Here is a 26,704-nt window from a genome sequence, read left to right on the forward strand (position 1 = left end):
GCCTGGATGATCTGTTTAGAGGGTGGTCTAAGACTTCGATGTGTATGAATTGTAAAGTAATATAATACATCCAAATGATACCAAAAGCTTTTGGTGAACCCAGTCAGTTTAGTCAAACAAGTCATTAGTGGAGGAATTAAACCAGCTATTTAAATTAAACACTGGCATGTGTCTTGTTTATTACAGTGGTCCCAGTGCCCAGCATGTTGTAGGCACTCAGGAGAAATTTATTTAATGATTGAAAAGCATCAGTCACAGCTATAGGACATAGAAAGCACATTTGAAACAGTTGAAAAGATGTAATGAAGTGACAACTTAGTAAAGAATGGACAGGGTCAGGAAAGCAGGAAAACATGGTGAAACATTCTGGTACTAGAATGGCAAAAGTTGCTACCACCCCTCTCAGTAACAAGAGAGCAGTTACTGAAACTCAGCAAATTTCTGTAGTTATAGAGAAAGACCAAGGACAGGATCTGTGGGAATAAGTACCTGAATTCTCTCCTGACTTTTTGATCTCTTGGTCAAGCCTCAAATTTATTGGCCAAACCTAACTAAAAGATAGAGCACAAGGAAATCAGGATGAGGCTGGTCTGTAGAGATCACTCCTCTTAGCCAAAGAGCAGATGGAAAAGGGAGCAAAAAGGATCTGAAGGGACAAGTGAAGAACATATAGCACACTAGAGAAGCTTCCTGTAGAAGCAAATTTGTGTATGTGGGTGGGAACTAGGATATTTTATTTGTTTGAGGATCCTTTTATTACAGGTAAAAGCAATAACTGCATATTTTGGTCTGAGATGTATTTTTTCTACAAATAAAGTTAATAGGCTAATAAGGGCAATGATCACCTTCAGAAAACACACACTTTCCACTAGTTAATGCCAGGTCTGATCAGCACATTTTAGATGGATGGATGGATGGATGGGTCAGTGGGTAGATGGATGGTTGGATGGATGGATGGATGATGAGGAGGTGGTAGATGGATGGGTGAATGGGTAGTTGGATGGTTGGATGGATGGATGGATGATGAGGAGGTGGTAGATGGATGGGTGAATGGGTAGGTGGATAGATGATGGGTGGATGGTGAGTGGGTGGGTAGATGGATGGGTGGGTGGATGGATGGGTGAGTAGATGAATGGTTGAGTGGATGGGTGGGTAGCAGGTGGGTAGGCTTTGGCTAAGTTAGGATTACTACCTTTAGAAGCATAGCAATGGTAACGTAGAGTATTGTCAAGGCAACAACATTTAGCCAGAAAAGACAGATCCAGAGCAGGGTCTCCCAGCTGGCTTGCAATAAATAAATTACTTCTTCATAATTTTGTCAAAAACGGCCAATGTGCTTGGTTTGAATGACCAGGAAATATCTAGCTGTGTTGAAGTCCACCATCTCAGGGGGAGGTATTACCTGCTGATGGTTCTCAGTTTGTTGAAAGGTCACATCCTAAGATTGTATGTTGTTGTTAGTGTGATTACAGAAAATCTGTGCCCTCTTTCTAACCTGTGTCAAAGATAAACAAAGCATGACCCAAGGTGGTAAGAACAGATTTTAATCAGTAACAACTATTGCAATAGGGAAAAGAATATAACGTGAACTAAATTCAACTTCCATTTGTACAGCAGTGACTGGGCATTTATAAAAGGAGAAGGAAGGAGTGGAAGAGTTAAGCAGGATTTAGTAGAGTCAGGGAGGTGAAAACCTCCTAGGGTTAGTCATTGTACATGCGATAATGTCAGTGGTACCTGCGAATTGGCAATTATGGAAGTTAGGATTCCATCCTCCCACAGAGACTGGACACAGAGGCTCTGTCCTCAGGTGTCAGCTGGAACAAGTGATAAGCCCTTTTGGCAGGTGTGACTTTTCTCTGGCAGGCACTTTTGGTTGGGGGACAGCCAGGGTTATCCTAGGAATGTGACCTTGTTCTGTTAGAAACTGTGTTAGTGTTTGTTCAAGTCTTTATAGACCGAGGTTAAGGCCTAGTTAAGAAAGGATTCAGAGAAATCTGATTCAAGTTTGGTCGAGGAGAGAGTCCTTGTCAATTGTTTGTTCTTTAGGCTTTTAGGTATCTCTGAATACCCAAATCGAAAATACAGACAAAAACGAATAAGCAAACTACGTTGTCAAGGAACAGTTTTATTGTCAAAATGTATCTCAATGATGAGTAATGAGTTGGAAAGTTATAAGATGCCTCTATTAATCACTTTTCTAAATGAGTTGAGTTTTGCAGCACAGCTGAAAATTTTGATTTCATTGTTTAAAGCCAATTTTGGAAAGAATGATTGAGTGCAAGTTAAAGCCAGAAACTCACAGAGGCAAAGAAACATAGAGGATGGTCTATTCTCCTACTGCCATAGACTCTATAAAGAGCTTGTTTCATGGCCTTTATTTTCAATGTTCCTCCTTTCGAAAATAATCATTGCCAGTTTTCCCACCGATGTGGACACATATATGAACATTTTTTTACTCTTCCCAACCAGAGTGTAAAAATGATACTATCCTCTCCTGTTTTTGCACGCCATTGGAGAGATGAGGTGCAAGTGTACCATAGACCTAGAAACCTTGCAACGTCAGCCACACGCTGTTTATCTCAACTCACTTACACAGATAGATTAGGGTGTTGTCTAAAAAAAAAGAAGGTGTTCAAAGAAAACCTGCTAGGTGATGTATTTGCTTTCACTGATTGCTGTTACAAATTACCACAAACTTAGTGACTTAAAACAACACAAATTTATTATCATATGAGCTCCAAAGTCTGAAATAGGCTTCCTGTAGCTCAAATCAAAGTGTCTGCAGGGCTAATTCCTTCTGGAGGCTCCAGTGGGGAATCTGTTTCCTGCTTCTAGAGGCTTCTACATATCTTGGCTCACAGCTCCTTCCTCCGCCTTCAGAGCCAGCAATGGCTGCCTGTGTTTTTCTAGTATCATATTACTCGACACCAACTCTTCTCCCTCCCTCTTCCACATTTAAGTACCCTTATAATTAAAATTGGGCCCACGTGGATAATTCAGGATAATCTCTTGTTTTAAAGCCAACCGATTAGGAATACTAAGTCCATCTGCTGCCCTGTTCGTGTAACGTGGCCACAGGTTCTAGGAATTAGAATTTAGATGTCTTTCGGTGGCCTTGTTCATTACAATGAAGCAATTTCCATCTGCTGCAGATTCTAGATCTAGCAGTTGCCACTTGACAACTGAGTGACCTTATGTAAATCTCCTCACACTTAAAACAAATGCTTCCTTCGCTCTTCTCATTTGCAAGTTGAAGGCATTGTGTTAGGTAACCTCTGTCATCTCTTTCAGAGTCCCCCAAGTTTGAGGAATCCTTTTGATCAAAGGTGAAGGTCATGAAGTGTAATTTACTTTGGTGTGGTTATTGCAATCTCGTTGATTTATTTTTTGTCTTGGATACCCGTGAAGTCTTATGCACATTTAAAGTTAATTATTTCTTTATTATATAATTAAATGTAGATGAGTCCCGGCGTAAAGTGTCAGATGGATAACTTATTCTTTCCAAAAGAGGAACAGACTCACTCAGCAGCAGCTTTTCTGCTCTCTCTGGAAACCAGGTATTGAGTCGTCTTAGATTAACTCATGGTCTTACTTACAGGATTGGGTATGGATTTTAACAGATTACAGTCACTTTGGATGCCTTCTAGAAATTGATTGTAAACTGTTTTTATTTTTCATATGAAACACCCAACAACACTGCATAGAAATTAGATACTCCTAATGTGAATTTGAACCAGTAAAATTAGCTGTAAATACTGAAGCATAACGAAGGTTTAGTGTCTTCTCTTTGTAGGCAATAGGTGCAGCCCTAAACATTTCTCCCCCCTGGAGCTTAGCTATACAATTCTAATCACTACTGTGGTTTCTGCTCAGTGGGTCCTCACTCGTGTTTTGAAAACATTGGCTTTGTCCCTATCTGGGCTTGCTAGTTAGTTGATACATCCAGGAGTGTGGTGGCCTCAGGGGAATGGAATTTCTTTCTTCCATTTATAGGTTAGTTTGGGGAAAATAAAAGTGTGTGTGTATGTGTGTGTGTGTGTGTGTGTGTGTGTACTGAGATGGAGTCTCATTCTGTATCTCAGGCTGGACTGCAGTGGCATGATCATAGCTTACTGCAGCCTTGACCTTCTGGGCTCAAGCGATCCTCCTACCTCAGCCTCCCGAGTAGCTGGGACTACGGGCACACATCACTATACCTGGCTAATTTTTAAATGTTTTGTAGAAATGGGGTCTCACTATGTTGCCTAGGCTGATTGTGAACTCTTGATCTCAAGTGATCCTCCTGCCTCAACTTCCCAAAGTCCTGGAATTACAGGTGTGAGCCACTGTGCCCAGCCAAAAATATTGTGCGTATTTTTAAGCACTGGTTGGCAGTAAGTTTGAGGGTTACAGGGCTGAAACAAAAGATGAGATTTTGCTACAAAAAAACCTGGAGGCTCTTTTAGAATTGGATTCAACTTTCTTCCTGCTATAGGGACTATAGACTGCTTGGTTTATGATGCGAGATTTGATTCTTCATGTCATCTTGCCCACACGGCCGCTGCAGTTGTCTTGTTACTCCAGCTCTTTACCCAGCATACTGTTTGCCAGTTGAATGCTATTCATGCCAGAAGCTTGGCAAAACACTTTGGTACAATAAATATATATTTAAGAATTTAACATTTGGCTTTTATTGTAGTATTGAATAGGGAATGGGAAATTAGCCAATATAGGACTACTAGGGTCTACATTCAAAAGAACTTTCATAGCACAATCTTTTGGTAACGTATTTGGTTGAGGATCTACTAACTATAAATAATCATGTGAGAATTTGGTGAGCTATGGTAATGAATATGACGTGAGATGACTTTGGAGGAGTTTACGGTTCCGTAGTAGAGACAGACACGTGTAGAAAATCCTGTATTGGTTTTATTCCTTGTTGACCGTAGTGCTTTTGTGGGGTGTATCTCATTAGAATGTTATGGCTGGGACATACGAGTGGAAGGTTTCTTTAATGTCTGGTTCCTACATAGGTGAGACACAGCCTTACTGTATTGTTCTCCAGAGGGGCAAACCATCCAAGACTATTTTAGAAGTAAGGACTTGCTGCTCTGGCTACTTGGTCACTGTTGAGAGGATGTGTTGGAATGACATATAAAACCATGAGATGATGGTTTTGGAAAAACATCAGCCGAGTAGGTTATTTGGTACTCTGCCAAAAAAAAAAAAAAAAAACTGAGCCATAAATATTCAAAAACGTTTGTACGCATAGAACACAAAATTCCCAGGGAATTATTTGTTTCCTACCCTAGGAGTCAAACGTGTTTGTTTAGAGTAATGTGTAAGACTTTCTGACCCTCCCTGAGGATTACCAATTCTTCTAACAATGTCCTTTATTAGTGCATCAGTGCTAGTAGCTTTCTTTTCATCAGAAATAATTTTGGTGAGGGTGTCTATGCACATAGAAATAGCAACTAAGATCATTAATATTTTATTGTTGAAAGCAATTTTATTTTATAATCACATTTTCATTTGATGTTTTTAGTTTTCTGCTTCTCTCACATAAATGCATGGTGTTGAGACAAGTATTTTTTGTCTCTAATATCTTAAAAATTAGGAATACGTGCATTCTGTATTGTTTTGTATTCACAAAATAGTTTTGAAAAAGCTTGAGATTAAGTGAAATTTGTGTGTTTTTAACCATAGTTGTTGTGGGACAAATTTAAGCTTTATCTCTTGGGTTTATATGTGGTTGACATATTGATGCATGTATTCTCTTTATTCTGTAGGCCTTCTTTTTTCCTTAGAAATAAAGTCACATTCAGTACTTAAATAATACTTTACTCAAAAGTACAGTGATTTTAAAATAAGCTTCAACTGTCAGAAGAGGCTGAACTTGACTGAAATATGGCCTCCTAACCAAATATTGCACATTCATCTTAGAAGAAGTTATCATAAACATTTAAATATTTGCACTTGGTATTTAGACATTGATTTTCACCAATGACTGAATAGATATAAAGCCCATTTTTCTTCTTTAGCCCACATGAATATCAATTCAGTTTGTTTGTTGTTTCTTCTGGGTGATTCACAGATGAATGCCTAGTGTCTTCATGTGCAAGCTGTTCATGGAGGGAAGCCACTTTTCTGTTGCCTCTGTAACCATTGCAGGGCCTTCAATAGCAGCCTTCAGACACTAGGCGTGCATTCAGCACTGGAATAAATAGGATAGCCAAGGGTAGCTAATTATTTTCAGGTTAATTCCTAAAGAGTTAATTTGCATTGCCTTGCCCAAAATCAAACCAGCAGAGCGTTTTATTAAGCAAGTCTTTTGTGTAAGTGGCATGGAAGCACTGAATCAGTTGCTGTATCTTTTAATCTAAATTATCAGCATTTTCAGCTTTATATTAATACATTGACTGAGGAACTTTATTTAAAAGAGTCCTGGGTAAATTGATAGCTCTGTGTTCCAAATTTTTCTGAATAAGAAAACAGTGATCTGCCGGATGAAAAAGGCAGTTCAGAATGTGGCATAACTTCTGTTGAGAGATTTTTGTTGAAAATTCCTCACAGACTTTCATAAAATATTTCAACACTCTTATTTTAAAAAACCTTGAAAAGTCAGAAATCAGTTAGAATCATTGACTTCCAGACATAGAAAAATTGGTTTAAATTTTTATTTATCCCGGATGTCTTCTTTTTTAGCATAATACACCTAAAACACATATTCCACTAACATAGAGTGATTGAAGTATTCAGAGGACGATTGCATTTTAAAGCTATAAAGAACTTTTAAGAATAAATGTGGGAAACAGCATGCAGATTTCTTAAAAGAACTAAAAAGAGCTGGATTGCCATTCGATCCAGCAATCCCAGTATTTGGTGTCTACCCAGAGAAAAAGAAGTCATTATATCAAAAATACATCTGCATGCACATGCTTACTGCAAAAAAATTCACAACCACAAAGATATGGAATCAACCAATGAGTGGATCAGGAAGATGTGGAATCTATGCAGCCATAAAAAGAATGAAATAATGGCTTTTGCAGCAACTTGGATGGAGCTGGAGGCCATTGTCCTAAGTGATGTAACTCAGGAATGGAAAACCTAATATTGTTATGTTCTCACTTACAAGTGGGAGCTAAGCTATGGGTATGCAAGGCGTACAGAGTGGTATAATGGATTTGAAGACTCACAAGTGGGGAGAGTGGGAGGGGTAGGAGGGATAAACAGACACATATTGGGTACAACGTACATTATTAAGATGATGGGTGCACTAAACGCTCAGACTTCAGCACTGTACAGTTCATGCATGTAACCAAAAACCACTTGTACCTCAAAAGCTACTAAAATAAAATAAAACATAAGACAAAATGAAAAGAATATGTAGCCTACTTCCTTAGGTTTTGTAGTCAAAGAACCTCTGATTTAGAATCTAAAAGGCCTGGCCTCAGGTCTGATTCTGCTACTTTACATCCGTGTGACCTTGGGCAAGTCCCTTAACCTCTCTGAGTTTCTGCTTCTTAATCTGTTTTAAAAAAAATAATAATAATAATTTGTCTTATCCTCGTTTTGATCAAATGAAATGAGTTCTGGGAAATCCATCCAGCTGGTCAGTGGAATCCAGGTTTGAGCACAGCAAGGCCTAATGAATTTGCTGATGCTTTTCTGACCACCTAGCTACACAGCTAGGTGGGCAGCCAGACCTACAACCCAACCCACCTCTGCCAAGGCCCAGCCTTTCCATTCACATTTCAAGGGAAGAAAACATCACATGTATTGGAAAGCAGAGTGCCTCTCTTTCTTGATTGTTGGAGTTGGGACTCTCAACATTGTGGTTCACTACTACAGAGCATCGCTTTTAAGGCACAGCCACATAAAACAACCCCCTTGGGTAACACGTTCAAGAGGCTTCCTGAACTCAGGAGGCAATCTGGGCAGGCTTACAGCTGTGTGACAACACAAACGCTGTTCATTTGAGCATTATCAGGAAGATGTGTAACTGTCATGGTTGAATGTGGAGAAACAGGTGCCAACCTCAGAATGGCTACCCAAGTCAAGGTGGACCCAAGGCTAATGTGGAGACCACATTCCTCCCTGGAGTGCCGGGGTTAGGCAGGGGCTAGACGAGGTGCAGTGAGGCCGATGAAACACAGCAGTACCACGTGTCTTGTGTCACATCAGCAATGCAGGTCGGGCCCGTCACAGACCTTTCAGATGGAACTGAGTATTATGTCACAGTCCTGGCATTTATTATGGTCACCACCAACACAGAGGGTTCCTGACCTGGTGCTGTCTGGTTTCTGGAATACAGGCCATCCTTCCTGACATTCTAAAGCCTGCAGCCCACCCCCAAAGAGTCAGACAGCAAGTTTCCATCCACCCTCCCAGTTCTCAGCCTTTGAAAGTGAGAAGCTCCTCTTCTTGGGGCTGCTGTCAGAATCTCAGCGTTCTGCACTGCTGCGCTCGCCTTCAGTCCCCAGGCTCCTCGACAGGCTTAGATGCTTAAACAGGCCGCTGCATCTCATCTCTGGACCAATGCTTTCGTTTTCAGGCACTGGGTTAGTTTAATGATGCAAGTCAATTGAGGAGGCTTGGTGTTATAGAGATGCCCTTTGTATGTTTACTTTAACTTCTTGCATCAGTCAGTTCAGGCTGTTGTAACAGAATACCACAGACTGCGCAGCTTAAGCAGCAGCAATATATTCCTTATGATTCTGGAGGCTGGGGAGTCTGAAGTCAGCATGCTGGCGTGGTCAGGTCTGGTTAGTAGATGGCTATTTTCTTGTTGTGTCCTCACATGGCAGAGAGCGGAGAGCAGGCTCTTGAGTCTCCTTGGAAGGGCCCTAACCCCATTTACCCTCATGACCTAATTATCTCCTGAAGGCCCCCCTCCTAGTGCTGTCACACTGGGGAGTTAGGATTTCATTGTATGAATTTGGGGAGACACAAACGTTCAGCCCATAGCACTTCCCCAGCTGTGCAACACAGGTGCCCTTTGGTGTTGTTTGCATAGGTCAAGTCTGCTGATAGCCACCGTGTGTTGACTGCCTGCTCGGTGCTTGGAACTCTGGTAGAGGCTCTTTATGTTGTCTTTAATCCTCACTTCAGTGCTGCAAGGGCTGTGTTATTCCCAGATGACATCTGAGCTTCCAGGAGTTTAATGGATGGAAGCTCAGCTGGCACACGGTGGAGGCAAACCCAGGGATGTCTGACTCGTTGGAATGTTTCTTTCATTAAGTTAAGTCTTCCATTCAGGAAACCAATATTGTGAGTTCAACGTGTGAAAATGTCACTAGGCTGCACGGTGCTAGAGAGGTAGATCCTAATGATGTCCTGTGCTCACGGCGCTTACTTTGATTAGCACCCAGAGAGAAGACAAGAGCAACACTGGTTGTGTTCAGATGAAAGACCGTGCACCTCAAGGGAAGTGTTGGTGAAGTCCTCAGAGGAAGGAGGAAAGCGAAGGCCTGTGTTCAGAACACCGTGGTGCCCTGAGAATAGCTGCCAGGGTCACTTGTTGGGAGCCGCAGGCCACCAGGGGGAAGCGCCAAGGCCATCCTTTAAGATGCAGTTACATCATCACTGAGCAGCACCAGCTCAGGGCTGCTCCAGCAAGTCTAGGCCCACCCTGCTTCTCTGTGCCACTCCTCGGGGCCTGGTGCACACCACCCACAAAAGGCAGGCAGATGGTGGAATACTCCAGACCCCCAGCTCCAAGGGTTCAGATAGTGGCTGTTGTCAAAACCTCATGTCAGGTTCTGTTTTCCTTCTCCCTTTCTTTTCTTTTCTTTTTTTTTTTTTCAAGACAGAATCTCACTCTTGTTGTCCAGGCTGGAGTGCAGTGGCGTGATCTCGGCTCACTACAACCTCTGCCTCCTGAGTTCAAGCGATTCTCCTGCCTTAGCTTCCTGAGTAGCTGGGATTACAGGCATGCGCCACCATGGCTAATTTTTGTATTTTTAGTAGAGATGTGGTTTCACCATGTTGGTCAGGCTGGTCTGAAACTCCTGACCTCATGATCCACCCACCTCAGCCTCCCAAAGTGCTGGAATTATAGGCGAGAGCCACTGCGCCCGGCCTTTCCTTCTCCCTTTCTTACCCCACTTCATTGGAATTGGTATTCAGCACCTTCCTTTCCTCCTGGTGTCTGCCCTGTGATCCAGGACAGCGCACAGCTCCTGGTAGCCCTGGACTCTATGGTTTCAGGCTGGGCCCATCTGTTCCAGTACCCTGATCTCAGCCTGGCCCAGTTCTATGGCCTCTCCACCCTCCACTTCCCTTGGAAGAAAAAAATGGGGGTAACAGTAAGGAGGTGCTCTGAGTAAAGCAGTTTCCAGGTCCAAAATAATTCAGAGAAATGAAGAGCAAAAATCACAGTACAAGTAGTTTAGCTTTTTCTCAGTTAATCTGCAATAATATTAAATAAAGCTGGTTTTAAGTATTTAAGCTGTAATGAATTCCATGTACTAAGTTGGCTGGCTGTTTTTTAATACGTGTTATTTGAAGATTCTCTTGAAAATTGCTTGTATCATGCTGCTATATTACAAGAACATAGTTTTCATGCATTCTGGTATGGAATGTGTATGTCGCTGTCACTTATTTAATAATCATAGTCATAATTAATCGGTACAAACATTTATGGCCCTAAGTACCCTGAGATCTGTTGCTTGATACATGTCTGAACATTTTGGACAAAAAGAGGCCAGTTTGGGACAATGAGATGGCCTTTTAATAGAGAGATTTTTTTTTCTTAACAATGATCTAGGAGTTTTGGGGGGAAAACACATGTCCCCTTCTCCGTGGGGACTGAAAATGCTCTTGTCTGTGTGTTCTGTCACAAGCAGATGAACAGGCTCTCAGCACCGGCACTGGATTTTATAAGGCATTGAGTTTGGTTATCATCATTATTGTTTGTTCCGGTTTATCTATTCATTATGGTGCTGGCCACAAAGCTTATGCATGCTGAGCGTGGGTTTCAAGTTTTGAGTTTTGCTGAAACATTCAAGACACAGACGTGGGCATCACAGGTCGTGAGTTCTGTTTGCCAGTGATGTCACTGATCACCCATGTTGCTTCTGACTTGGTAAAAGAAAAATTGTACTTAGGAAAACTGCCCTCATATAACGTGTATTTATACGGTAGTTAAATAAGGCCAGTCAAGGGCTGTAAGACAGCCAATCAGAATTTTGTTTCTAAATGGACATGTTTCTAAACTGGTCTGTGACGTGCTGATGGACAGAATTTTGCATTTGAAAAATTGCCATCACAAACTCTTGAGCCTTCCATTCTCAAACCAGTTGCGAGGAGCTTTACCAAACTGACTTATCCAGGTTACAGGTGTAACAAGTTCCTGTAGCTAATGGCTCTGCAGTTTTTTGTTTGTTTGTTTTTTGTTTTTTGTTTTTTGAGACAGAGTCTCACTCTGTTGCCCAGGCTGGAGTGCAGTGGCAACAATCTCAACTCACTGCAACCTCCGCCTCCCAGGTTCAAGCAATTCTCCTGTCTCAGCCTCCCAAGTAGCTGAGACAGGGCCTACAGGTGCGTGCCATCATGCCCGACTAATTTTTGTATTTTTTTGTTTGGTAGAGATGGGGTTTCAACCTATTGGCCAGGCTGGTCTTGAACTCCTGACCTCAGGTGATCCGGCCGCCTCAACCTCCCAAAGTGCTGGGATTACAGGTGTGAACCCCCGCGCCCGGCCTCATACTTCATTGTTTATAAGTGTGTACTGGACACATTGCGAAACACGAACGTTCTCTGGCCCTCTCCCCAGAGACTCCAGTTCAGAGGGTCCAGGAATCTGCATTTGACCTGCACACTCGGGGGGTGCTAAGGCTATTTTCGTACCATCATTTTGAGAAATACCTGAAGCTATTTCAAACAATGCTTCTCATAATGTCAATTAGTCTTCTCCTTCTGTCGTAGGAACTAGATAATTATTATTTCTTTTGTCCAAAATCCTTTGGATTATACAGATGCATTATATCTGGAGGCAGTAATTAAGCTCTGGCCTGGCCCGCTTTCCTCCAGATTAGCATACTGATTACGCTGGCCTTTCCTTACAGGTCCAGCTTTCCAACAAAATCATCACTGTTTACTTTCCTTTAGGCCTACATGTTCTTTTCCTCTGTTACACAATGTCCAAAGTAAAACAAAGATTTCTGTCTTTCCTTTCGTGTTGTACATGTCATGACTAAAACACATGCCTCAGGTCTCGGTCTGTCGTAAACTGTGGTTATTTTTTTAAAATCCATTTTACCTATAAGAACAATAAAGGCGTCATTAGGCTTTTTAAACCTATAATAATTTAAAGACATTGGGTTATAAAATAATGTTTAACCTGGATTGATAGAATTTAAAGTACAACATTAACAGTCTGCATTTAGTTTAAGATAGAAACTTAGCCCTCTTGTTCCGAGTATGTACTTCATGAAAACCTAAATTTTGCTACTTAAAGTTCAGACTATGTTTTTATAGTTTCAGGTAGAAATTATTTGGAAATGTACTACGCTACTGTTAAAAAAAAAAAAAAAACCAGCCACCATTAACCCATATTTTCTCCTTTTGTAACACTGCAGAGTTACAATTTCCACACAGATGACGTGCTTGCAGGGCCTTTAGATGCACGTGGCTGCTGGCTTTCACCCTAAAGGTCCAGACTGGTGGAATCTTCAGCCACCGCTTCCCCCTTCCCTCTCCAGCTGCTGCTGGCTTTGGGGTTGTGATCTGCTTCCCACTCTCCCTGCGTCTGACTCGCTCTTCCATTTTTCTTCAGTGCATGGTCAATTCTTGTCTTCACATTTCTTTTTTTTTTTTTTTTTTTTTTTTTGAGACGGAGTCTTGCTCTGTCGCCCAGGCTGGAGTGCAGTGGCCGGATCTCAGCTCACTGCAAGCTCCGCCTCCCGGGTTCACGCCATTCTCCTGCCTCAGCCTCCCGAGTAGCTGGGACTACAGGCGCCCGCCACCTCGCCCGGCTAGTTTTTTGTATTTTTTAGTAGAGACGGGGTTTCACCGTGTTAGCCAGGATGGTCTTGATCTCCTGACCTCGTGATCCGCCCGTCTCGGCCTCCCAAAGTGCTGGGATTACAGGCTTGAGCCACCGCGCCCGGCCTTGTCTTCACATTTCTTCCCTTCTCCCACCTTTGCTTCTGAGCTGCTCCCATGAGCTGTGGGGAGTGCGATTGGGCTCATCAGCATTTTCGAATCAAGGTGCTCTTATCTTCGGATCAGCGAAATAACCCATCACAGAAACGACTGAATTAATGACCCTCCAGATAGCTGAGTCTCTTCCGCGTTTTCGATCAGGGCCTGCTTATACTCAGACATTTCTTGTTTGTTGTTGCTGCTTTTATGTTCGTGGCTGTTTCTGAGCAGAGAGAATTTATTTTATTTTTATTTTTATTTTTTTGAGATGGAGTCTCACTCTGGTCACCCAGGCTAAAGCACAGTGGTGCAATCTCGGCTCACTGCAACCTCCGCCTGCCAGGTGCAAGCAATTCTCCTGCCTCAGCCTCCAGAGTAGCTGGGATTACAGGCACACGCTACTATGCCCCAAAAATTTTTGTATTTTTAGTAGTGATGGGGTTTCACCATGTTGGCCAGGCTGGTCTCGAACTCCTGACCTCAGGTAATCTATCTGTCTCAGCCTCCCAAAGTGCTGGAATTACAGGTGTGAGCCACCGTGCCTGGCCGAGAATTTCATTTAAATTGTGGATTACTGGGCATTAATTATGTTTGTGTGAGAGAGAGTGGTAGAGGGACATTGACAGAGCAACAGAGACAGAGAGAGGAGAAGGAGAAGGAGGACGAGAGAGAGAGAGAGGGAGAGGGAAGAAGGGAGGGAGGTACTGAGAGAGATCACACCAAACTAATTGCACTTTCATGTGAGTCGCTGCCACAGGCTGCCCCGGGCCAACGCTTCCCCATCAGTTTCACTAGTGGAGTTGACCTCATCGGAGCCTCTTTGCTATCTTCTGTGAGGTTGAAGCCATGCAGAGTCCTGCATTTTCCTCCATCTACCCCTAGGTCCTTGGGTTAATTATGGTCTGTGTTGGCTGTTAGCACCTTTGTGGAAAGATAAGAGCCACCAGTAATGAAGACTGAGTAAATGAGCCAGTGAAACAGAGATGGGGATGTGCACCCAACAGTCTCCTGGATGATTATTGACGGACACGTGTCAGCTGCTGAATGTTATTTAAAACTTGTTCTTGCCATCCTAAAGTCATTTGTTGTCCTCCTGAATATGGAAATACAATGATTAGAAGGCTGTTTTACCATCCTGAGATATGTGCACCATTGATTTTGTAATTTGTTGCTACCTTCTACTTATAGGAAATGGTCCATGATACATAAAACAAATTTATGTCAGAGCTTTTCACAGTGAATAAATATTAGGAAGAAAATACATTTAGACAATAGAAGGAAGCGGTGTAATGGGAGATCCTGCAGTCAGGTATGTGTCGTTTATTTTCTCCCAATATTTTTATAGTTGCTGCGTGAATATCTTACTTTTTAAGGTGCTCGATTCCACATTGGCCTGATATTTCACACATTTTAAGGCATAGTGGGAGAAGGAACCAATCCTGGCCTTTCTCTAGGCACTGATGTCAGTAGACAAACTGAATAATTAATATCTGACTTCTTCTAGAACTTATTTGAGGTGGCTTACAGAATCCTCCCCTGGCTCCCTATTGTGGTTTGGATAAAATGCAAGACCAGTGGCACAGTCCACGAGGCTGGGCCTGGTTTTGTTTGTGCCTGTCCAGCTTCATCTCAGATGCTTCACACCTCACTCCTGACATGTAGCCACACATGCACTAGGTTACAACTGCTCCATTGCACAGGAGACCTGCCCTGGCTGCTCACCGCCTCCTTCCTGTATACTCTTCAACTCTCAACTCAAATTCTCTTGCTCAGAGCGCCCTTGCCTGCCGCAACACCTCAGTAAAAGTCAGCACGTGCCCCATCATTATAACCCTTCATGGCACCTGGAATTCCTGGCCATTGTCCCACCTCACAGTGTCACTGGATTTGCCTGAGGTCTCTCTCCCACCGAGTGCAAGTGTAAGGATGTCTCTTCAGTTCACCATGTTAGGCCGTTGCTCACTCTCACAACATTGGGATCCAGTACATGTGGTTAACCACTGCTATTGTGAAATATTACAATGCAAAAACTGTGGAACCTGGAAACTCACAGCTTACCAGGTGAGTGTGACCTGAATTTCCTAATGTGAAATAACCCATCCAGGTCTAGAAACAGAGGACAGCCAATACCCCGCAGCTCTTGTACCTGGACTTCCTCTTTCCAGTGGCAACTTCTCTCTCCCCGCTGAGTTATGTGGCGTCTTGGGTTTCATGGAAATGTCTTTCTGGCTTGTCTTCATGGACTTACATGTGAACCACTTACTGAGTGTGGTTTACCCACTGTGTGGAACTTTTTACAAATAGAAACATTCCTCTTATATTCTTCAGTGTCTGATCTATGTCACTTAAAATTATATTTGTGAGGTTCATTCGTGCTGTGCATGTGGTCAGAGGTTGTGATTTGCATGGCTATATGGCATTCTGTTACACGGAATACACCACTCTGGTAGACAGACCAGTGACACCTCATGAAGATGTCCGTATCCCATTCCCTGGTACCTACGACTATGTTAGCTTCCCTGACAAAGGAGACTAAGGTTGCAGGTGAATTAAGATAGTGCGATTACTCATCAATTGCCTCTCTGCAGCCTATCATTTCTCTGATGCTATTTGTTTTTCCATTATACTGGACTATGTGAAAATGCTGATACTAGGCTAATAGTTGTTTAACATGGATGTGATGAATAGATTCCATTCTAGGCCAGCTATAGTTTAAAAATACTACAGCTTTCTTTTTGAGTAATTTGATACTTAAAATAGCAAAGACCTCAGGAACAGCCCATCCTCTTTGAGACCCGTGAACATTCTGCCGTGCCAACTGTCTTGGCTGGCATTTGCTTCCACTTAAATTAGCTTCCTCCTGTCACAGAGGGGCCCATACTACAAGGCTGGTGGATGATGACAAATTTGATTCTTGAAAATCTGTTAAGGTAATTGCAAAATTTCACTCAGTTTCCCTGGGAAAATAACTATACCTACTAGTAGAATCTCCAGCCTTTTCAAAGAAAATGTATACATCAAATTAGCAAATTAGTTATTTTAAAATTGTAAATCAAAGGCCGAGTGTGGTGGCTCATGCCTGTAATCCTAACACTTTTGGAGGTGGAGGTGGGCAGATCCCTTGAGTCCAGTAGTTCAAGACCAGCCTGGCCAACATGGCAAAACCCAGTCTCTACAAAAAATACAAAAATTAGCCAGGCATGGTGGCTCATGCCTGTAATCCCAGCTACTTGGGAGGGGAGGCTGAGGCAGGGAAAAATGCTTGAACCCAGGAGGCAGAGGTTGCAGTGAGCCAAGATCATACCACTTACACTCCAGCCTGGGTGACAGAGTGAGACTCCATCTCAAAAAATAAAACAAAACTAAATTCAATTGTAAACCAAGAATGTGGTTGGAATTTCCACCTAGTTTTCAAGTGTAAGTGTAGGTAGAACATGCCGGAAAACATAGGAGCACGCCGCTCAGGAAATGCCTTCTCAGAAATGGTGCAGGGCTGGGGAGCAGGTGGCTGGATGAAGCATCAATGCTTGCTTCTTTGTGCATTCGGCTTCTTTGTTTTCGATTTCAGAAATCCACTCAAACTAGTTTAAGCAAGGAAAATGAAATAACTCCTAAAGGTCAGGCACCGTGGCTCACACCTGTAATCCCAGCACTTTGGGAGGCCAAGGTGGGTGGATCACAAGGTCAGGAGATCGAGACCATCCGGGCTAACACGATGAAACCCCGTCTCTACTAAAAAATACAAAAAAATTAGCCGGACATGGTGGCAGGCGCCTGTAGTCCCAGCTACTCGGGAGGCTGAGGCAGGAGAATGGCGTGAACCTGGGAGGTGGAGCTTGCAGGGAGCCGAGATTGCACCACTGCACTCCAGCCTGGGCAACACAGCAAGGCTCCATCTCAAAAAAAAAAAAAAAAAAAAAAAAAGGAAAGAAAGAAAGAAAAGGAAAGAAAAGAAAGAAATATCTCCTAAAGTAGCAGGAGTGTATTATTAAATCCAAGGGAAAAATGCATCCAGGCCTCAGGAGGAAAAGTACATCCAGAAATGGAAAGCCAAGAGGAACTCATTCTGTCTCTTTGAGCTTCTTACCTTTTTGCCTTTGTCCTTTGCTTTTCATTCTCTTTGGTTCTGAGCCTCTCTTCTTCATTCCTCTCATTCTGTAAATCTGCTTTATTTCCTTTGGAATCCGTACACCATATGGCAGCAGGCACTTAACTTCCCTCCCCACCTTCCGTTCTCATGGTTCGTGACAGCAGCCAAGAACGACTTGGAATATTTTAATCCCACACCGCAAATCCTGAAGCAGACTTTTGACCTAGGTTAGGCCAATTAATTGTCTTTGGCTGAGGAGGAGAGGAGAGGGCTCACAGACTAGAAATGTGGCTTCCGGGGCCCATGGGTGGAGGAGGAGGGCAGCTGAGATCATCTGACTGGGGTACTCTTCGCAATGCCTCTGTACCATGCTGGAACATTGTACCAGGGTGCCAAGCCCTTTTTAAAAAGTGAGCTCAAATTATTTTAGTCTCTGCCATTCAATTGCTGGTGGTTCTTGCCTTTGAGACTCGTTTGTTAGTTACTTAATATTTACTGAGTGCCTGCAGGGATTTTTGACATTGGGAAGTGATGTGTTGAGCATGCCAAAAAGCTACCCAGTATAGAAAACTCATCTCAAAATCGCCTGTGGGTTTCAGTGAGTCTATGCAAAAACAGCCATTATCTAAAGATGCCTTCAGACACTGTTATCATACACAGCAAGGTGAAAGATACAAATGCTCAATTTTAAATTCTGTGGCTTACTTCATAGCCATCTTTTCACTGAAAGGGATTTGTCTTGGGCCTGATGTGTTGGGACATGTTTTTCTGTGGATGATCGGGTCACAGTGCTGCTGCATTCGGAAATATATAGAACAACTTGATACCTTTAAAACATTATATCAAAATAGAACCAAAGTAGACTGAGCCCTGAAAGCAAGACTAACTTACATTTTGAACCAATTTCATAAAAGAATCTATCAGGCCCTGTCAATTAAACTGAAGAGCCTAAAATAATCTGAACTCAGAATTTGCAGGTAAAAATAATCAAGAAGAAATGTTAACAGATAGCTATTGCATCAATAATTTGCCTGTTTGTTTGTTTTCTAGAAGGATTGACAGAGCAGAAGTTAATTCTGCAAACACAGGTTTGCTGACCTTCAAGTAAAGGGCTGACAGCTGCCTCAGTAAGGGTGGTGGATAGGATTTCTAAGTTCTGTGCCCTCACACAGCAACATCAAGTCATGTTATGTAAAACAGGCAACTTTAGAAGTTCCCAAATGTATTTGAGAAAAGTAGAGTGCATCACAGATGAGTCCGTGAGGCACATACGGAAAGGGTGTGGGAGAGCCCTGGGAGAACCTGAGCAGTGAGACGTCCCTTCTCCACATGGAGGACGTGGTGGACACTGCCCAGGGGAAGAGGGGCACCCGCAGGTTTGTGTCTGGATGTACCAGAAACATTATCTCCTCTGCTTCCACTAAGATGATGATGATGATGCGTAATTAATTGCCAGTCCTCAAAAGTTAGGCAGATCAACCAAAATTAACTTCTCATTAATGAAATAAACGGAAGTATTGGGGAAGATAGGATGACATCGTCTTCCTCCACCACCGCCTCCCATTCCTGCGTTGGTTACTTCCGTATTTCTGAAAGGGCTGCTCAGCCGCCCACGCCTGCAGTCTCTGCAGTTATTAATTCATACCTTGTGGCCATATCCGTTATCCCGTTCTCACCCCTACAACCAGCAAAAGCACCTCAGAAGTACTCACAAGAAACAAAGTGACAGTCATAAGGAAAGGAGCATCTCGGGGAGTGGGAGAGCTTCCCCTGCTAAGAGCATGCAATGCTTTATTGGACGATGAGTGAGGGTCCTCTTGCTCCAACAAGACTGGCTCGTGTTTCCATCTCCAGCCAGCATTGTGAATCCAAAGCAGCCGCTGATTTATACATATCCTCTGGAATTATTTAAAGCTGTCAATGACTTAACCTTGGGTCTCGCTATATCCTAGAAAAGGCCCCTTTCCATTTTGGGAGCGAGACATTGTCTTCTAGTCTTAATATACTTCTGCGGGCTGCCTGATAGAAGAAGAGATTGATTGGTTTAAAGATAGATTATTATGAGAGAAATAATTTACTTCACTTCCTCCTTCCCTAGTGAGCAGGCCATCTGGTTGACCCCTCTGCCTTTAGCTAAGGGACATAGAATGCACAATTGCCAGCTGTCCCCACTGTGGCTGGCAAGGCTGGACCTCAGCTGTCCCCGGGGTCCCTGCCGTGCTGCCCCTGATTGCTCCAGTCTTCTCCTGCAGGGGTGTGTCTTTAGGAAGAGGCTTTGGTTGATCGTGAAATCATCCTCCAATCTCACTTCTGCTGGAGGTGACTTCTTCTGTCCCTTTTGCTGCATAAGGCAAGACTTACATTACATGAAACAAGCATGTCGTGGGATGTGTGCCTGGAACATCCACCGTGGTTACTGGCTGCTTGAGGAATGCCTCACTTTATTGTGGAGTCACAATTATGGATCCAATAGCCTGGATCAGTCTGCTTTGAGGACCCAACACAAGTTGAATTTCTGATTTCCCCTCATTAAAGCTCAGGATGCAACAAGAATTTGGAGGATCACAGGTTTTGGAATGTGACCACTCTAGCCCCTTCACTTTCTTTATCAAGAGTAGGAAATTTAATGCCCTTTCGAGTTCCTTCTCTATTACGTATCATATGTTGCTAAAACATTACTTAGTGATGATAGCAATAAATAGTAAATTAGTATCTTATGTTTCTGTAATTTTGATAAATTATAGTGTGCTTTCAAATACATTTACATTTCATCGTCAAAACACCTAAGCAATCAGTTCCTTTTGTCTCCCACTCCTTTCCTCCTTGCAGCATTCAAAAATCATCTTCACCTTAGAGTTCTCATTTGAATCTTCTCCTCTTCATAAGGCACAAAGTCTGATAAAGGTAGCAAGGCAAATTCATGAGAGATACGAAGCTCAGGCCAAGACGAGATGTGTCAGATTTTGACACAGAGAGGAGAGAACAGGAATGCATTCCCTGATGGAGAAGCATGGGTTCTATCGGCTGTCACTGGGGAGAAAATTAAAGCAGCCTGCATTCGGGCCCTCCCTGAATCAGTTTATAGACATTGTGGTGTCTGTAATTATTATCTTCATCTGTGTTTCTTGCACTTCAGATATACAATTAGCACACACAAAAATCAAGCTGTAATCACAAGTTACGAAGATAATAACATTGGATAAAGGTGAATTTGATGTGTCAAATGACCAAACAACATAGAAAACGTATAGCTTGGTTTTAGTTCATTGTTTGTTTTATTTTTGCCTGAGTTAAAAATAAGTGTGAGCAGCAGTGATGTCACGAAGGACAGGTTTGCCACCAGCGCGTGTCAGTTTGCATTACATCTTGCAGGACCCATTGCTGCTTACGGCCTCATTCACGCACCTGGGCTTGCATTAACCCTTTGCTTTCTGCATTCATCAGTGATCGCCTTCGTTACTTGTAAAGGCGTTTATCTGTCCGTTCATCCACCCCACACAGTCTCTGTGTACTGTGTTATCCCAGGTTTCGTACCAGGCATTGAGACGTTGAACACAGGAAGATAACTGTGTCCTTAAGTAATTCACCCCCTAGCAATGACACATGCGTGATGATAATATATGAATACATGTATGAAGGTAATATATATTAAACGGATAAATTAACAGTGGAACAGTGTTACAGAAAGGCACTCACAGAGTGTTGTGATCATGTCCAGGGGGAAGAATAATGCCGGGGAAACCAGGCACGACTTCCTACAGTGTCACAGGTGATATTTTAGCTGATAAGTAAAGACTGCAAGGGAATTTGCCTGGCAAAATGAAGATGAAGGGAAATTCCAGGAAACAGAAAAGTTGTAGGGTGTGTTGAGGAAAGGGGGCATGGAAGGGAATGGCTTGCTCCAGGAACAATAAGGTATGAGTGGAGTGGGGCAGAACCTAGATTTGGCTTAGAGGTAGAAAGAGGACAGACTTGCCATGTCACAGGTGCAAAGGGTGTTTTTTTTCTTGGAAACAGAAGGCTAGAGCCTCAGAGAGGGCTTTACATGCAAAAGGGACACATAAATATATCCTGACACCTAGGTCTGTATGACCTTCTCAGAATAACGCTGTTGGCTAATATCTTTCTATCGTATGCCCAGAATTCAGCTACTTCCCACCACACCCACCACTGCCACCCAGGACAGACCCCCATTAGCCCTGTGACTTGTTGGCCGCTCCTGTTCCCACCCTGACTTCTGCAGGTGTTTCCTCTAAGCAGCTACCCTGGCCACCTTCCTTAGTGGGAGCCTTATTTACACACTGCTGTGCTCACACCCCTTTCACTCAGAGGTAAGTGGAAGCCTGCACCTGGCTCTCAGGCTCTGCACTCCCTGGCCCCTTACTGCCCCCAAACTCCTCTCTCAGAACAGTCACCTTTCTCTCCCACTGTGGCCACTGCCTCCTTGCTCTCTCCACTGAAGCCTATGCTGTCTCACAGGCCAGGCACCTGCCACTCCCTCTATCTGGATTGTCTTCTCAGATGTCAGCTCTGCAGATTCCTTCAGTTCTATTCAGATGTCACTTTGCTAGAGATCTCTCTGATGCAAACAGCTCTCAGAGCCCCATTGTCCTGCTTTTCTCTTCTCTTCATGAGCTGATCTGCTTATTGTTTGACCCTTCCCCCATTCCTGCACTTGATTACAAGAAAAAAAATATGAAAAAAATGAAAGCCATTCAATTTCAGTTGATAAGAGTGTCAGTGTCTGTTTTATCCATTCCTGTATTCAAGGTTCTCAAAACCTAACCTGGCATAGTAAGATAAACATGTGTTGGATGAATGGATGTGGATTGACAGATATATGGATGGATGGATGATGAGTGAATGGGTGAATGCATATGGATGAATAGATAGATGAATGGGGGAATGGATGGATGGATGTGGATGAATAGATGGATGGATGAATGGATGGATGTGGATGAATAGATGGACGGATGGATGGATGAGTGGATGGATGGGTGAATGGATGGATGGATAGGTTGATGAATAGATGGATGGATGGATGAATGGATGAATGGGTGAATGAATGTGGATGAATAGATGGATGGATGGATGGATGAGTGGATGGATGTGTAAATGGATGGATGGATAGGTGGATGAATATGGATGGATGGATGGATGGATGGATGAATGGATGGATGGGTGAATGGATGTGGATGAATAGATGGACGGATGGATGGATGGGTGAATGGATGGATGGGTAGGTGGATGAATGTGGCTGGATGGATGGATGAATGGATGGATGGGTGAATGGATAGGTGGATGAATGTGGATGGATGGATGGTGTGGGTGGATGGATGGATGGATGGATGGATATGGATCACTGGGTAGAAGACTTATTCTTCTTAAAGAAAATGGTTAATTGTCAACATACTTTTCCATTTTAATGGACCTCCAAAGTATGCGGGTTGTCACAGAATAGGGAATATGTTATAGCCTCACTTTCACCATGCTAGTCAAAACATATCTAATTCTACTGAGAAACGCACCTACTGAAACTCAGTGTGCCAGGGGATAACCTAGGGAGTTCTCTTGACTTTCACAGAAAGCAGAGTCAATCCGACTCAAAGTTTTAACAGTTCAACGCCTGCAAGTTGGGAGGAAGTCTGAATTTGGGAAGCCAAATTAGATATTCAAAGAAACACATATTAGCCTGCATTCTAACTTGAAAACTATATCTATGCTATGGTTGTACCTATTTAAAAGTTAAATGTGTATATAGGCCAGAAATAGAAATGAATATGTAAAAGCCTTAAGGAGTCAATTTTTTGGAGAGAGCAAGGTGATTAACAAGGTTTTTCATCACTTTTTTCCTCTTTAATTTGTTTGCCGTTATTGTTGTTACAACGTTGCTTGTGTAGTAAAAGAAAATTTCCTGCACCCTGAAAAACAAAATTTGGCAAATAAAAATGGAATTTAGTAAAGAGTATCTTTATCCCTGTGGGTTTTAATGCAACAATGCTGCCTGAAAGACAATGTGATGCATCTGTACCTAAGAAACGATGCATATGATCCAGAATCACTCCAGTCGAGTAGGATATGCATCGATGCCTCTGGGTCATCTTACTGTGCATTTTTTCATTCAATAATATATACCAGATTGGTTTTCTGTGCAAAATCTTATCTTAGTCCAGTGGGCATGGAAGAAGCATAGTCTTTGCCCCCCTTTCATGAAGTGTCCTTACTCTCATTCATTTCTTTACCCACAGTACCAGCTTCCACAGTTTTGTATCTTTCATCTCTATCTTATATATGTCCATAGAACTTCTGCTGTGTTCCTCCTTATTAATGTCATCTATTTCTGACTTCCTCCCTGAAGGATCAGTCCCCCAGGATTTCCATGAGATGGCCATTTACCCTGCTCACTTCTGGGTGAAGCAGCCCTTTCTATTATCAGGCAGTACCAATGGTTAGACATCCTGAAGTTTCTCTGTTGCACAATTCGCCTGTGTTAAATTTCCTTTTGGTTCTAACTCTGCTTTCTGGAACATGCTCCCCAGTCCACGTGATATGCCTTCAAATGAGTGAGGACTTTTAAGTATTTGGTATTTGAGGCTAAACACTTCCTTCAACTTTACTTCATGTCATATGTCTTACAAATATCTTAACTTATTTCTAAAACATCTTTCTAAATAATATTCTCTATGTCATGATCTGGAACAATATCCAGCCACTGTCAGATCATGAGTGTGTTTGGGCCAGGGAGGGGCTTATCACTGCAACATTCGTTCAAATGAACTTTTGTAAGTAAATCAGTCACATTATTGGCTGGTCAAGTAATTGATGCAAATCCAAAGTCCTAGGGTTTTTTTGTTGTTTTGTTTTATTTGCATATGGACTTTGACCAATGCATCTATTATATAATAAATGTGTTTAAAACAGAATTTAGAAGTCTAGATTACTCTTATGAGAAACAATATTCAGGTCAGGCTCGGTGGCTCATGCCTGTAATCCCAGCTCTTTGGGAGGCTGAGGCCAGAGGATTGCTTGAGCCCAGGAGTTTGACCAGCCTAGGCAACATAGTGAGACCCTACCTCTACAAAAAATAAAATAAATAAAAATTAGCCAGCCTTGGTGGCACACCCCTGTAGTCCCAGCTGCTTGGGAGGCTGAGGCAGAAAGATCATGTGAGCCCAGGAGGTCGAGGGTGCAGTGAGCAACAATCACACCACTGCACTCCAGCCTGGGCTGGAAAAAATTTTTAAAAATTAAAAATGAAATAGAAACAATACTCAAAAGATATCAATTATTTGAGTTAATGAAGACAACATTAATTTTATCATTCTGGTTCATGAATCAGATTTGATCTTGACATTCTGTTTTTAATGGTTTCCTTGGAATTTCATCTTAACCGTGTTTGAGGAATGTTAACTGGGCTGTGAAAAATTGCGTGCACTAGGTTGCTTGTATGAATAGTACCACTGAAAGATTCTTGCTAGTCACAGACTTGACAAAAAGGGCTTATTTTCTTTCTGAATTCGGGTGAAATGAAAAGCTGCTGAATTAGCAAGATCTAATTACTTATCCTTGGCCCTGGCCAGTGATTTTCTCCCAAAGAAAATACTACCTACTAGGAAATGAGATTGAATCAGTGTAACTTTCTGTAGCTATTTTGTTGCTCTTGGATAGTCTTACTTTTTAAGTTCTAAAAAGCTACTCTCTGATAGATGAATTAAGTTATAGATGGCAAATATGAAGACTTGTAGAAATTCTAAACTACTGTAGAACTCTTTCCTACTAAGCCTATAATGGCCCTGTGAATTTTTCTTAATTTAATAGCCAATATAGCCAATATTAAATATTTGGATGATATTGCATATTGTCTATTTTAGTTTGTAGCAATTTGATACATTCTAATGAACTTTTAATTTCTGATGAAAATATATTTATACATTGCATTGTCTACTTTTTGAGACCGTCTTCATTCTACCTCATTTTGGCTTGGTTACTGAGTTGCAATTATGTACACTATAAGAGGGTATTCTCCAGACTATGCATGGGTAGAAGTGGTCCCTTTGCAGTGTGGCCACCTGTCCTTATTTACTCCTGTATAATTAATAATAATCATCTATATGTAACTATTATATTTATTATTATTAAACTTTCATATGATCCTTTTTGTCTCTCAAAGAATCACAGTTTCGACTAAAATTTATATGATTCCTCTAATTTGCAGCGATCTGAAAACTTGGTCGCTGCAGCCAATATGCATGATGAATTTCCTAGACTTATGTAGTCCTTAGTACCCCTTAGCAGTGTCTCCAGAGTCCCTCTCTCACCTGCCACTCTTGCTGCACTGCAAGAGGTTCTCTGGAATGGACTGAAACCTAGAATAAGGATAGGTGAGTCGCCCAGTGAAGAGAGACCAGGAAAATCTTGAAACCTTGAATGAGGAGTTTATATAGAAAAAATAAAAGCCTGAAGGCAGTGCGATGGGCAGAAGTTGGTGAAAATTGGCACATAGCATGTGCTAAATAAATATTTAAATTTGGTACTCTGAAATAGAAGTTGATCACATGGATGTAAAAAAAGGGAAAGATGACAGAGGACTTGGAGCTGACAAGTTTAATCCTAGTTGGATTGGATTCAATGAGGGTATGGAGTTTAGCTGTGGAGAAGGAAAGTTCCAAGATGACCCTATACTATAGAGTCTGGTTTATCAGGAGGAGGAGCATTAGGTTTGCACAAAGGCTGTAAACATAATAATATCAGATTCTTTCTTGAGGTAACATTTGGCCATCGTACAGGAAAATGACAGCCCAAGGCTCTGGGGCACTGAAGGCAGAAGGGTACAGAAGGGAACTAATAGTAGCTTCAAGGATGGGAAGATACCTCTTTCACTGTTTTGTGTCTTGGTTATTGATTTAAATGAAATATGTCTATTTGGCGTATTTTATTTCCTTATTTCACTCACTGGGATTTTCTTTGTTGTTGCTCTTTTTAGGAACTGGTGGGGAGTAACCCTCCACAGAGGAATTGGAAAGGAATAGCGATTGCACTGCTTGTCATTCTGGTCATCTGCTCCTTGATCGTCACCTCGGTCATACTTCTGACACCAGGTACTGTATTCATTCTTGGAAAAGCAAGTCGCTGTCAGAGAAAAAGAGCATAATTTTACCTTGCAATTTTTATCTAAGTAACCACCTATTACATAATTTATTTTTCCCAAGTTCTAATTCTCGCTATGCCATATGATATAATATGGTTTCAATTTTAAAAATTCATTTTATATGTTTTGGATTTGTTTATAAAGGTGTTTACTACATGGAAATGCTTGGCACATATTAAAATTACTTATACAATTACTTATTCATGCTTGATCAACTAAAAGACAGTGGCATAAATATAATGATTTTATATATTTCATAGAATTTCTGGGCATTATATCAAGGGTGAATTAAGAAAATTATTAAAACAACATATGTTGAGTGTGAACTCAGGAGAAGG

The 26,704-nt window shown here is 42.1% G+C and overlaps 1 protein-coding gene across 10 annotated transcripts in view; it reads left to right on the top strand.

Annotated features, from left to right (window-relative positions):
• DPP6 (dipeptidyl peptidase like 6) overlaps nucleotides 1-26,704 on the top strand; it is a 1,162,044-nt gene that overhangs the window by 668,121 nt on the left and 467,219 nt on the right. For all 10 annotated transcript variants that reach the window (XR_003118544.1, XM_025379256.1, XM_025379255.1 and 7 more), the window contains one exon: nucleotides 26,202-26,316. Coding sequence is in view for 9 of the 10 variants with exons in the window: in XM_025379256.1 (XP_025235041.1) it covers nucleotides 26,202-26,316 (115 nt within the window). In the remaining variant the exon portion in view is untranslated. The remainder of the gene's footprint in view (nucleotides 1-26,201; nucleotides 26,317-26,704) is intronic.

The sequence above is a fragment of the Theropithecus gelada genome, chromosome 3 (assembly GCF_003255815.1).
Source record: "Theropithecus gelada isolate Dixy chromosome 3, Tgel_1.0, whole genome shotgun sequence".
In the NCBI taxonomy this organism is placed as follows: domain Eukaryota; kingdom Metazoa; phylum Chordata; class Mammalia; order Primates; family Cercopithecidae; genus Theropithecus; species Theropithecus gelada.